The sequence below is a fragment of the Mesoplodon mirus genome (genome assembly GCF_964341445.2).
Source record: "Mesoplodon mirus genome assembly, chromosome: 3".
Classification (NCBI taxonomy): Eukaryota; Metazoa; Chordata; class Mammalia; order Artiodactyla; family Ziphiidae; genus Mesoplodon; species Mesoplodon mirus.
Genome location: NC_138978.1, coordinates 60,538,065 through 60,551,965, shown reverse-complemented (window position 1 = coordinate 60,551,965; position 13,901 = coordinate 60,538,065). Strand labels below are relative to the sequence as shown.

Genomic DNA, 13,901 nt, shown 5'->3' with positions numbered 1-13,901 from the left:
ATGCCTCAAACATACAAAAAAAGATTATTAGTAAAGGAGTATTTTTAATTATTGCAAGCGAAATAAAATGAACGTACTGAAATTAAATTATACTGATTTTAAAGTGTTTAAAAAATAATACTGATAAATGTTGAGATATTATCAGGGATGCTCCCATGCAATTGGTAAGACAGACGCAAATAAATGTGGTGCAACTAGATCTTAAGTGTGTTAAAATACAGCAGGGAAAAATTCAGTGGCAGCTCATCCTGTCAAGAACACAAGTAATGTACTGGCCCTGGCCAAGAAAAACATACCCATTGCATCAATAAACGCAGATCTAGCTAAATCATTCTGACTCAATTACAGAATGGAGCTAGGAGTAGTGATCGCAATGGACAGGGACTAAGGCAGGGAGGGCACTGTGCCCTTTCATCTTGGTGGATGGGTAGCATCTGGCCAGTGAAACTGACCCTTCTGGGCTATCTATAGCAGGAGTTGAAGTCCATCTCATTAGTGACCCATCAGAAAGTCTCTAGCTTCTCACAGGCAAATGGGTGTGCAAAAGGATACTGGAAATGCACATTACCCCTGGATAGTCTAAGCATGTTCCATGAATTTAAAGTTTTTGAAAATGCAAAAAAATTTTTCCATCTTTAAACAGTGCTGTGCCCACCGGTGAGGTCATTACCTGTCCTAGCATTGGTCAAAACCAGGATAAGCTATCAAAACTCCCAATGCCAACAAATTTCCTAAATGACCAAGTAGAACTGCAGAGAGCTTTTCCAAATAAAACAAAACCAAAATCAATTACCACCAACTGACAAAAGCCTTCATCTGCTTTTCACTTCCCTCCTGATAGACAGAAGTAGAGCTATGGCTCCTTGATAATTTTTAGCCCGACTACCACTATAAGCAAATGTGGAGCCTCAAAAATGCAAAGCAGAATTTCAGGGCTCAAGAGCTTGCAAACTGGATCAGACACAAATAAAACCCCAGATAATGAAAATTTTAGCTATGAGATTAACCAATAAGATAGCTAAGAGGATGGTCTATGAAAATCTGATCCAAGTCAGGGTAGCTAAGGCAGAGTTTCATAAAAAGAAAGCCAAGAAGTCTAGCAGACCAGGAGTAGGTTCATAGTACAGGGCCTGATGATGTATTTGAGCCAAAGGGAGGTTTTCTAGGCAACAGGATACCAAGAGAGGGGTAGAGCCAACATTTCTTCATTCTCAGGTTATAATAAAACTCTTCCTTGTTTTCAATAGATCTTCTGATATCGAGGGTAGAGAGGAAGTTGGAAGTCCACTGTTGGGAACAACCAGAGCTATTAAAATTTTAGTCTATTTTTTCCAACTCTGTCAGTTCCTTTCCTATACTCAGCTGATTATCCTGGTTATTAAATAATCTCCTCTTCCCCCCTTTCGCCCCCAGCAGTGAAATCTCCTTTTACGTATTTTAACTTTTAAAATCAAGTCTTCTGTATCATATCATAACGGCTAAAAAACTAAGTTTTCTTATCCATCCAGGAGTTGAAAATTTTCTTTTCATTTCCTACATTATATGCTAAGAAAATTTCTAACTTTGTCCTACTTGATAAAATAAGTAATGATTAGCAATGGGTAAATATCAAAAGAGCTAAAGTTAGACTATCAAGGATATTTTGGCATGGAATGATTTCCCTTAATAAACATTATCCACTAGTCCCTTTTTATTGGTGGAGGATATGTTCCACCCCCAGTGGATGCACGAAACTGAAGATAGTACTGCACTGTATATATACAATGTTTTTTCCTATACATTCATACCTATGATAAAGTTTAATTTACAAATTAGGCACAGTAAGAGATTAACAACAATAACTAATACTAAAATAGAACAATTATAACAATATACTGTAATAAAAGTTACGGGAATGTGGCCTCTCTCTCGAAATACCTTATTGTACAAATTTAATGCTTTTTCCATCTCAATTAAGTACTTATCACACAGTGTGGCCATGACTTTTGCAGCTTGAGGCACAAAACTGGCACAAATTTCTTTTTTCTTTTTCACAATTTCACCAATAGGAGATTTATTCTTAGCATAGATCTTAGCAACCTCAGCATATGATTTTTTTCTTTCCTTATTAAGTTAAGAACTTTTACCTTTTCACTTAAAGGAAGCACTTTATAACTTCTCTTTGGCATATCTGAATGGCCAGCAGCACTACTCTACTGCTTTGGGGCCATTGTTATGTAAAATGTAAAGTAAGGGTCACTTGAACACAAGCACTGAGATACCAGGACAGTTGATCTGATAACCCCAGTTGGCTACTAAGTGACTATTGGGCAGGATATGCTGGACAAAGGGGTGAATCACGTGCCTCCGGGTGGGTGAAGTGGGATGGTGTGTGATTTCATCACACTAATCAGAACAGCGCGCAATTTAAAACTTAGAAATTGTTTACTTCTGGTATTTTCCATTAAATATTTTTGGACTGCAGTTGACCACGGGTTACTGAAATGGTGGAAAGCAAAACCACAGATAAGGGGGAGGGACTACTATAAATGAGATGATCTGTTCTTCCCAAGTCATTTTCCCTTTATTTTTTCCTGCATCTGCTCATTTTAAGTAGTTAGGTTAATAGTTTAAAGTTTGTCAATGTTTTATGGCAAGATATTCGCAACATGTGCTTAATAACTCAGACATCTGAGTTAAACATCAAAACTCATCTTGAGCTACGTAAACACATCAAAATGTATCTCTATCTACTGTAAATGAAGTTTATTTGATTTAAAATGTTGACAAGGCATTAATTACATCAATATTATTTCTAAATGTGTAGCTGCCCACACTGTTGAACCCAACTCCACCAAGATGTTGATAACACAACTCAAGAATCCAGAAATCTTATTTGAGTTGGGAGAGCTTTGCATAATTTGGGCCACTGGGCAGAAACGTTCTGGGGTGCAGGGATAGGGTCAACCTGAGATCACTGTCTTCGTTTCTACTTCCTAAGCCAACAGCTCTGCTAAGTAGCAGAGAGAATCGGAACATTGACTATTTTTCCACCAGTTGGTAAAACTCTCCAATTTATCACCTTCAGTTTCAGAGAGAGGAAAGGAAGAAATAGAAAGAAATTGAAGGAGTTTTACTAATCACAGGGTTTTTACTACTTAAACTTGGGCATTGGGATCAGTGGGAAAGCAAATAAGTATCAAAGCCTTAAAAATGTTGCCTTTTAATCCATTAATTCCATTTATGGAAATCTAACCTAAGAAAAGAATGAAGAAATAGGCTATTATGTTAACTGAAAAAGTTGGAAATAAATTATCTGTAGGGTAGCATTTCAATTATGTGCAGATGAAAATGTTAATCCTGGTTGCCTTAATGAGATTTTTTTATCTGATGATATATGTATGTATATATATGTCTTATATTAATATGTATTAATTCAGATACATTAATATGTGTATTTATTCAGAAATTGAAACAACAAAAAGCAAAGAGAAGAAAAACAAAACAACCAATGCCAGGGACATTTAAAGTAACTTGTTCCAACTATTTCCTGCTAGATTTTGATCACAAAATTTTCAGGAATACTAAATTAGTTCTCTTTACTTGAAATGATTAAGACATGTAGAGCTTTTATTCATGAAGAGTAATGAGAAGGTTAAAAATCAATGCAAGCTAAAGAGGGAATGTCCCACGTCTTTCTTAAGCTTAATCAGCTTTTTGCTGAAGATGAAGAGCAAGCTGGATTTTAGTACCTTAATCTTCCACTAATTAACCTGATGACTCTGGAGAAGTCATGTCATAATAAAATTACTTTTCATTTAGATTGCTTTTTTATATTTTACAAAGATCTTTGGAGCATATTAGATATTTAACCCTCAGTTTTTATAATCCTCATCTATAAAACGAAGTCTTAAAATAGTTAATACCTATGGCTCCCTTATGGGCTCAAAGTTCTGGAATTTTGTCTAATGCAACCGCATAAGACTATAGCTAGAAAGAATACATTCAGGTCTCTTTTGGTTAGGTTTATCAACTTTTACCATCCATACTGACCAAAGACATTAGATAGATGCCAAATTATCACTCCACTTTGCCCCATTTGATTAGCTTTAGCACACAGCCTATGTGGTTGAGTTGGACAGATATTTTTATTTAATGATGACAGCCCTTCTTACTGTTTTCTTTTCAAAATAACTGTTCAAAATTTTCAAATATAAAATGCCAAGACCTCTTGTCTTAAATGCAAATTTTTTATTTTATTTTATTTTTTTTTTGCCGTAGGTGGGCCTCTCACTGCTGTGGCCTCTCCCGTTGTGGAGCACAGGCTCCAGACGCGCAGGCTCAGGGGCCATGGCTCACGGCCCCAGCCGCTCCGCGGCATGTGGGATCTTCCCGACTGGGGCACCAACCCGTGTCCCCTGCATTGGCAGGCGGACTCCCAACCACTGAGCCACCAGAGAAGCCCTTAAATGCACATTTTTAAAACTGGATAAGTCACTTTTACCTTCTGGTATCTGTACTCAAATTTCATTTTTATAATTTGCTGAGGGTTATAACATTATGCACTATGCTTTAGCAAAGAATAAAGGGAACTGGGCCATTTAGAGTTTTAAAATGACTATCTTTAAGATGACCATATTCTGACTAGCTAAAGAAAGAAAAAAGAGATGAAATTGAGCCATGAAGATGAATTTTCTTTTCAATAAGTTCACTAAACTTCAATCTCTGAAGGTTTTTAAATGGCAAGTAATTAGCTGAAGAAACATGTGACTCATGAGCAGAATTGCATGATTTATAGCTTTTAAACTCTACTCCATAAAGAGAAAAAAGTATCAGGCACTTTTTAAAGAGAAAAAGATTATCAGTGACTTCCCACAACAGAAACAAAAGAAACAGGAGTTTTACTGTCTTCTTCATTTCTAAATAACTTAACAGTCCTTTCTTTGTGGAAACACTTGGCTACTTTAAAGTAAATCAAACAAAGGAAGTTACAGTAAAATATCCAAGAGACTAAACAGTTTGGCACCAGTTGAGGGAAACATCACGTACAACTGGGCAAGACAGAGAGGGGTTGGCAGATCCCTGAAAAATGCTAAAGTGGAGGGATGTGCAGAGATGCACAGTGACAACTGGCACAGAGCCTTCTAGAGTGTGAAATCTATTGACCGTGACACAAGTTTGCCCTGTTATCTTCTGGTTTGGTAAGTCCTGGCTTCCAGATCTGAGCTATCTCTACTTGCTGAGCACACATTTACTTAGAAGTAAGATGTGCTGGAAGAATAGCACAAGAACAAGCTCCACCCTTGGCCTATTCTTTCATAGATAACAATGGCATGGATCTGGGGAGGCTTCTAGACCGGGCCATACTCTAAAAGAAAAAAAACAATGAGAAAGAAGTATAAAAAGATGTAAAACAAACTTTTATTCCATTGACATAGTGTAATTCTATTTTTCAAAACTAGTGTTCTAGATTTATACTTGCACTCTAAACATAATTACCTGATTTTTTTAATGTGGAGAGAAAGGCTCCCATTAAAATTACTTATTTATTCTATTTTGAGACTATCAGCTCTTATCAGCTAGCCAGAGGTGCACCAATCAACGGTAATGTTCCTTCACTTCATTCCTTCTTGTTTTTTAGAGATTTGTTCACTTGGGTACTTTCAAGTGAGTTAAGTGGGCTAAATCGATTAGAATTCAGTGGAGAAAATGGTTCTGTAAATACCAATGCAAAAGTATTTCAATTAAGCAAAACAGATTACAGATCAAATTTACTACAAAGCGCTAAACAAATTTCAAAATCTTCAATTTAGGTTTTGATAAGAATAGAATGTGGAATACTGACTTACACTCAATAATACAACTCTATTTTGTCAGAAAGAGTAACTGAAATAATGCTGGATAAAGAATAAACAACTTAATTTTCTATTTCATCTCTGCATGAAGACAAATCTAAGGGAGACAGTCTCCATGTTACTTCTAGGAAATTTCCCTATATTGACTACTGCTACAGAAACGTCGCTCCTCTGTTTTATGGTCATAGTGCATGCATTGGAAAGGACATAGTATATGATGAAATTGCCCCAATTATTTTAATCATAATAAAATAAAAAAATAACAGGAACAGCCTCTCTCTGTTTTCTTTTTATTTTGGGGGTTGGGGGGGTAGGTAAAAGGGAAATTAGAGGGTAGGCTAAAGTCCTTTAAACAAAACTTACTATCTTATTTTAGGTCATGTTAGAGAAGACTTTGGGGAAAAAAATAGATCTTGAATTTAGCAAACTGATACAGTGGATTAGTTTAATATCATTATTTACAGTTTTATGGATGCTTTAGAACCATTTTCTATAGCTATGGTTATTCTTCCCCCTCTTCTATGTTAATGGACACTGCTTCCCAGCCACAAAGACTGAGCTGGAGGTTATTAATGGGCAATCTAGAGGCCCAGAATATGGTAATTGCAGATTAGGATTCTGAACCAGACCTACCCATTGGTGATAGCCAGAGTTAGAAGAATAAGACTTCCCAGAAACCACAACAAAATTCCCTCATAAGAATGATTAACTATCTCTTTATTTCTATATTTATCTGTCCCATTGGGGTCACTGATGGTGAGTATGAATCCTGGCTCTCATCTTTACCTTAGGCAATTTATTTCAACTCTCTAAGCCACACTCTACTCATCTGTAAAATGGGGATAATAATAGTACCTATCCAAAGAGTTTCTGTGAGTATTAATGACAGAATGTAGATCAGGAGCTTAGCACAATATCTGCACACAAAGTATACACCTGCAAAAATAGCTTGGTTGTTCACTATTTTTGTTCTATCGATAAATACAAGAGCTGAAGTAGACCATGGAGACAGTCCTCTCCAACAGTTTTTTTTTTTTTTTTTGTAGTTAAGAAAAGGCAAAGATTCAAAATGATTTAATTGTTTAAGATAAAACACCTCAATAAAGGCAGAGCTAGAACTCAAACTCATCGCTTATTCCCAGGCTCTTTCCACTTTGCTGTCTCTAGTACCATACATATCTGAGCAGTAGAGAAAGAAAAATTGGATCAAAACACTGTATGATTCCCCCTCTTGGCCATCAGAACTGATTTTTATTCTATTCTGCCCTCTAATCCGAGGTCACCTCCAACATTTGTGGAGCCACATATCATAAGTCCAATCGTATAAGGATATAAATTGAGCTACCTCCAATACTCCTACTTTGACAGACATCCCTTCCCATGGAAGGCCAGATTGAATTTAGAAAACTTGAACACCTTGGATATGGTAGTGCAGGGGGATCTAGTTCGTGGACCACACCCTGCCCCATTCTTTCCCCATGTCCTAGCACCAACAGGGACCTTGTATGTGGGTCCCATAAGTACACCCTCTGCTTAGACAGCCTGCATGTCCAAGCTTCTCCCACACTACTGTCTTAAGCCAAATTGCTGCCTCTTGGCTACTCCCTGGGCTTAAGGTATGCTTTCCTGCAGCACACCCAGGAAAGAGGCCTGCATAGGCCCTGGAAGTGAGTTCAAAGCCATTTGAGCAGACAGTGTGAGGGTGGACGCAGTATGAAAGGGGGAGCACAGGTGCTCCCTCGACCCAGCAGCCTCCCCACATCCTGGAGCAGGGTACAGCTGCATGCAGACTAGGCTAGGCTCTCTATAAGCACAGTGCCCAGGAAGAGGGGTCCTTCTGCCCCATGGGGGGCACTGCTCTAATCATGTCATTCAATTTTGCGCCAAAGTGGAATTAATCCATTTCAATAATTGGTTACCTGTCTATCATCTTCCCAACAGAGTTCTAAGATGAATCCATTGATCAATAAGATCTATTTCCTTTCAGTTCTGCTGGATCCAACATTTCCCATCCTTACAAATTATACAATTGGATAGAGAATGACTCACCAACTGTAAGGGAATCAACCTGTCATGGTCACATTCCAGTGACATGCAGCTTGGGTCCCAGGAGGCTCCAGGCTGGTAGAATTCGATGACTTAATTCCCTCCCACCCAAGAGCACAGGCAATTAGTTGGCTTCACGTTTGGTACTCTAGTAAGGCTACACCTGAAGAATTGGAAAAATAAACCTGTAGAGCTGAGAGGACTCATTTCCCCTGTCATGGTATCTGTAGCGGACTTTCTGATGCCCTTTAGAGAAAACGGTCCGTCTCTCTCCCATTCCCATCTTATAGCCTTCCTTAGCAAACATTTACTGAAATGCTGGGTCCTGGTGCTCCATTCTCAAGAGAGTACTGATATTATTCAGGACTGCTCTTCTCAACAATAGAACATCCATTTTCATCGATAAGGCCCAAACCTTTGTACTACACATAAAATAGTCCCAGGGCAAAGCTAGTTGAGAAAGAAAAGTGTAGTGGGGGACTTTGGGGGGAAAGTTAGGTCAGTGAACAGCTGCTTGAAGATAGCTCCTTACTGGGTATTACTTTTTTTTTTTTTTTTTTTTTTTTTCGGTACGCGTGCCTCTCACTGTTGTGGTCTCTCCCATTGTGGAGCACAGGCTACGGACCCTGTGCTCAGCAGCCATGGCTCACGGGCCCAGCCGCTCCGCAGCATGCGGGATCCTCCCGGACCGGGGCATGAACCCGTGTCTCCTGCATCAGCAGGCGGACTCTCAACTACTGCGCCACCAGGAAAGCCCCTGGGTATTACATCTTTTGAAAGACATTCAACATGCCGGGTACGAATAACCCCTTTGACATTTTTCACCTGAAAATTTTAGGCCAGAGACACTGTTTCTCAGTCAAAGCTCCCTCTTTGCCCTCAGTCACAACGCCACCTCACTGGGATTGTTCTGTGTTGGTCCTTCCTCAGCCACTGTTGTTGTAACTCTGTACTTTTCTGCCTGCGTCTGTCAGGAAGGAGACAGGAAATTCTAGTCACCCTCACAGCAGCTGCGCCATTCCTCCTCTCCTCCTCCAATGACGTCGGTTGGCTTTGGTGACACGAGGTCAGGAACTGAGCTACAGTGAAGGTCAGGAAGATAGGTCAGTGTTTATGCCGCTGTTGGGCTGGGGACCCTGCTGAGGCTATTTGCTTTCTTCCTTTCTATACTGTTTCTCTTTCCGTTCCTCTTTTTATAATGCGCAGCCAAAGCATCCTGTTTTCAAAACATCTGACTGTTTTGCCACTGAGGAACTCATGCTCTGATGCATTTCGCTGAAGTGTAAGACAATTCTTCTAATTCAGGAGGTGATAAAAGTTGAAACAAAAAATTAATGAACAAATCTAAGAAGGCAATCTGTGGTTACAGAAAACAGCTCTCACGCGTCTAGCTGCTGGCAGAAGGTTCACTAGACATCCTTTTCATCTTGAAAGACAATATCATTGCCCTGTAAAACTCCTACTTAATTTATTCCATCTTGTTGTAATTCTTGGGGAAAAATAATCTACAATCCTGACCCACCTGGCTGCATCTTTCTCTGTAATTCTGGAAGTCTATTTGGCCTGTGGCCAGCATTAAGGAATGAGGGAAATTTGAGCCAAGGAAAAGACTATGTTTTTGTAAGTCACAGAAACAGTTCCTCATCTTACTCTCTGGGCTCTGAAGCACACTTGGGATGGTTGCAATCTTTGAGTCACGGTTTTCTTCAAAAGGGTTAAGAAAAAGCAACAAACAAATCCATCCCTACCCAGATGAAGTGAATATAAAGACTACTTGTTTTCCTCTACTAGACACAGTCGACGTTCTACCATTTGCATGTAGACTGGCATACATGTAATCTCCAAACCCCTAAGCAAAACACAGGCTCTCCCATCACCACTCTCATGCAAGTTCAGAGGCTGCAAACAAAACTCAGCAGTCACTTAGCTGATCAGAACTAGAGACAGATAGTTTTGTGCAAAGATGTAGCAGATGCTATTAATAAGTTATCACTCATTGAACTTTTGCCACACATCAGGGGCCTTGCTGAGTGCTTTAGAACGCATTATCTCAATCTTCACAGCAACCCCAGTAAGGTAGGGACCACGTTCATCCCTGTTTTACAGATGAGAAAGTTGAGTCTTAGAGCAGCTAAGTAAGTTGGCCAAGGTCAAGTAGCTAGTAAATGATAGAAACAGGATCTGAACCATGATCTGTAGACTCCAAAGCCCATGCTTTTCACAAACTTCCTGTATAGAACATCTTCACACCTACTTCCAAGTCTGTAACTCAGAGATTTGCCACAGCTCCTGTGTTCAGTGACAGTAAGCAGAAGATGATCGAAAAAGACTACACAGTAATGATGATAATGATGATGATGACAATGATGATATTTTTAAACAGCAGCTCAGATGGAACACTCAAATAATTTTGAGAATATTTAAAATCAAATGTGAATTTTAGTTTTACCACAGATAATTCAGTTCCCCCTAAACTGGTATAGATCAATTTCTTTTTGGTGGCCACAATAATATTCACATTATATTATATCATATGTGCCATGGATTAACCCTGAGATGATTATCTGGATAATCAAGACTTCGAGATTGGGGGTAGGTAAAAAGAGAGCTAAGTAAAGAGAGAGAGATCTTTTTAAAAATTGAAACTGACTTCAGCTGTCATCTGGGCATTATTCATCCACTGGGTAATTGCTTTGCCCTACAACCTCTCCACTGTAGCTCTAGAAATAGGTGAAGCTGCATGCCTTCTACTTAAGCTAACTGTGTCAGCATTAAGGTTTAGCCCTTTCTTTAGGGTTAGCTCTATTCAACTTTCATTGCTTCCTGCACAGGACACCATAAAGGAGGAGCGGAAGCCTGAAGCGATTGGAATTCTCACTAGGTCCTACACAGTCCCTGGTGTCAGAGCCTCATTAACTATACACTGAATGTGAGATTATTTGTAATAAATCTGCAAGACAGACAATGTCTAATTTCAGCAGTCCAGACACAAACCTGGTTAGAATCTACAAGGCATCAACAGTCGAAATGAAAACTAATGGCAATTTGCATTTTCTCAATGAGTAATCTTTCTCTCCAGAGGGAGAAAGTTGCCCACTTTATCTTAGTGACTCCAGAAGAAAGTTCAGGGTGTCCTTTATGGTGAAACCTGCTAAAAAACTACCCCTAAATACCAGATCTACATCTTGCATGTGTATCAATGATCACAAAATGCAAAGAACAGAGTATCTGTGAATGTTTCACAGGAGTCTAAAGCCTGTGTGAAAATCCTCCTACATGAACTCCAGTGTGGTTTGGAGAAGTTATGTAGTTACGCCCTCCTCATGGGGAAGCAGCTGGTTGAGATTTACAACAGCCTGGAAAAACCCAGAATTTAGCTTCAATTGACAACTTCAGAGAAAAGTCAGTCAGTAGTTAAACCTCAAACTTTTTTTTTTTCCAATTTGAATCTGAACTAAAATTTGAGAGAGGCTTATTTTTTTTTGCCCTTTCATTAACCAATAAACAAGAGTAAGAAAAATCTACTCTCTATACCACAACCCCATACCCCGCCAACCTTCAGGACATGATGCTTCCTCTACTCAGATCCTCTGAGCAGGAGCCAGCAAGTCTTGAAGGGAAGGTGATACTTTTAACCCCAGGAAAAAGGGAGGAGGAACACACATGCAGGGCTGGAAAGGGTATGTTGGCAGGTGTGGAGCAAAATCTCTTCCCAGCCCCAGAACCTTAAGACAATAAGATAATACCTCAGGCTAGGATGATTGGGATTTTGAAATGTGTATTTATGAGGGTGCAGTGTTAAGGCTTTCAATTAAAATAATACATACACAGACACACATATATGTGCATATAGATAGATAGATGATAGATAGATAGATAGATATAAAATTAACAGTCTCCAAGAGAAAAATACAAACAAAAAGCAACAACTCTCACTACATAAATTAGCACTCTAAATCCAGGTGTTACTTAAACAAATGATATAATGGTAGATAATTAAAGCTCTTCAACACTAAGTTTTGCCTGGGCACGGTACATAAAATCATTTCTTTGCAGTATGAGTGGAACTTCATTTCATATGATTCCACTTTGCAAAGCAGCAAACTTTAAAAAAATAACTTTCTTTTTTGGAGGCAAAGTATATTGTTTCTTTTTTTAATCTTAGGTCATACCAACATCACAAAAGAAATGTTGGAGAATATCAGAACACCCTTCTGAGGAGAATTTCAGAATTTATGAAACTTCAGGGCAAACCATTCTCACCATCGATATACAGAAATCACATTATTTTCTTGTTCAGACACACATATATAACACCTGATTGCAACGCAACATTTTACCCTATGGATTCATTCAGATTTTATCTTCCTGCTAACTATTTACAAAACAATAAAAAAGCATTTTCACTTGTATGGTGATTGGTACACTTCATAAACACCCCTCACCTTAAACACATTCCGCACGGCATCAATAAGAAAGAAGTTCTCGGAATTAAAGTCTGCTGAGGAATTTAAACTTTTGCTGTAGCATCACGACGCAAGCAAAGTGGAGCACTTTGGAACAGAATCATCGGAGGCATATCAACAAAGCTGACAGTGGCGTCCCCATGCACCTCTGCTGCTGGAGGAGGCCAGGGCAGCCCGGGGCTCCCCGCGCGGTCACACTTTAATGAATAAAACTGTCATCTCTTACCTTGTTAGACGCCATCTCGCTGACAGAGCGGTAGGTCTGTATGGTCTCTAGCTGGTCTAAGCACCAGTCCAATTCCTCCAGCGTTTCCATTGCTAATTTTTGATAAGATTCTTCTGCAAACAAACACACAGACATGTAGTTAGGCTGGAGCTGCTGCAGGCTGTCCATAGCCGAGTCACCGCTGCCGCCGCTGATCCCGGCGCTACTGAAGGTGGCCCCGTGCTCCTTCATTATTTGCACGCCGACTCCTTCCTTCCAGCTCTCTCCACCAGGAGAACAAATCACCGTGGTGCTCTGCCCGGGATGGCTCGTGCCAGGTTTTCACCCCCCGCCCCCAGGCTGGATGAGGTGTCTGCGATCTACCAAGAAACTTCCTCTGAGGAAGAAGGCGGGGAACCGGCTCTTAAAAGCTCATCTGCATACATGAGTCCTAAAACTCAAGGCAGAAGCAGTCAGTTTTCTCAGGCTCTCTCTGCCTTCGTCATCTTGGGGCTCTTTAGGGTGCGTGATGTCATTTCTGAGTGTTTGCAGTCTAGAGGAGAAATGAGGAAAGCATTTTCTCATTTGGCTTTTCTTCTAAATGAAACGTACAATCGAAAACTGGAGGGGGAAACTGACAGTTACGTTGTTGGAAGGCTAAGCAGTCATTCATTCTGGGGAATGTGCAAATGTTGGAATAACTTTCAATTCAACAAACACTGACCAGCACAAGTCTCCCTCTCTTGCGAGTCTCCCTTTTAAGTAGAGGCAAAATGAGGTCTCCCTGATAAGAGTGCAGTCTCAGAGAAACTGTCTGGAGTTTTACATGAACACATTTATTGGCTGGGGAGTTGGGCAGTTCTTGTTATACTAAACAAAGCTAAAACTTCTCTTCTGCAACTGCCAGGATCACAGGGAAATTCTGAACCAGACTTTCAGGTGGAGCCAGATGTGAACGCTGCAGATTTTCTGATTAAAGCCGGGGCCTCGGATTTGTCACTGTAGGAATCCAGACTTTCTGTAAATATGTCTCAGTGGCCCATTCAAAAATTATTGCTTTTAAGATCATATTTTTGCTGGGTAATGAAACTCTTTTTAAGTGTTCACAATACGTCATTTCATACCCAAAATTTCGTGAGTCTAAGCTAATACTTAAGATTATTGACTTAAGAACCCTATGTTAATAAACACTGAAATTAATTTTATAAATGCTAGATGAACCAATGATGCTACAGACAGTTATAAAAACCAGTCAGACCCTCCTGCATACATGACTGATTTTTGAAGGGAACACCATCCATTAACTCTACCAAGCTTTCTGGAATGCAAGCACACAATAGGCGCTAATAA

General features: G+C 39.6%; 1 protein-coding gene across 3 annotated transcripts in view; it reads right to left on the bottom strand.

The window, feature by feature from the left end:
* The window catches only part of PDE4B (phosphodiesterase 4B), a 42,688-nt gene extending 29,398 nt beyond the window's left edge, over window positions 1–13,290 (bottom strand). The window contains exons 1-2 of one of the 3 annotated variants that reach the window (XM_082613095.1): window positions 13,276–13,290; window positions 12,573–12,685 (exon numbers count right to left, since the gene is read on the bottom strand). In XM_082613095.1, the coding sequence (XP_082469221.1) occupies window positions 12,573–12,662 (90 nt within the window). In that variant the 5' untranslated portion in view covers window positions 12,663–12,685; window positions 13,276–13,290. The other 2 variants (XM_082613094.1, XM_082613093.1) reach the window with 2 other exon arrangements.
* Between the last annotated feature and the right edge of the window lie 611 nt (window positions 13,291–13,901).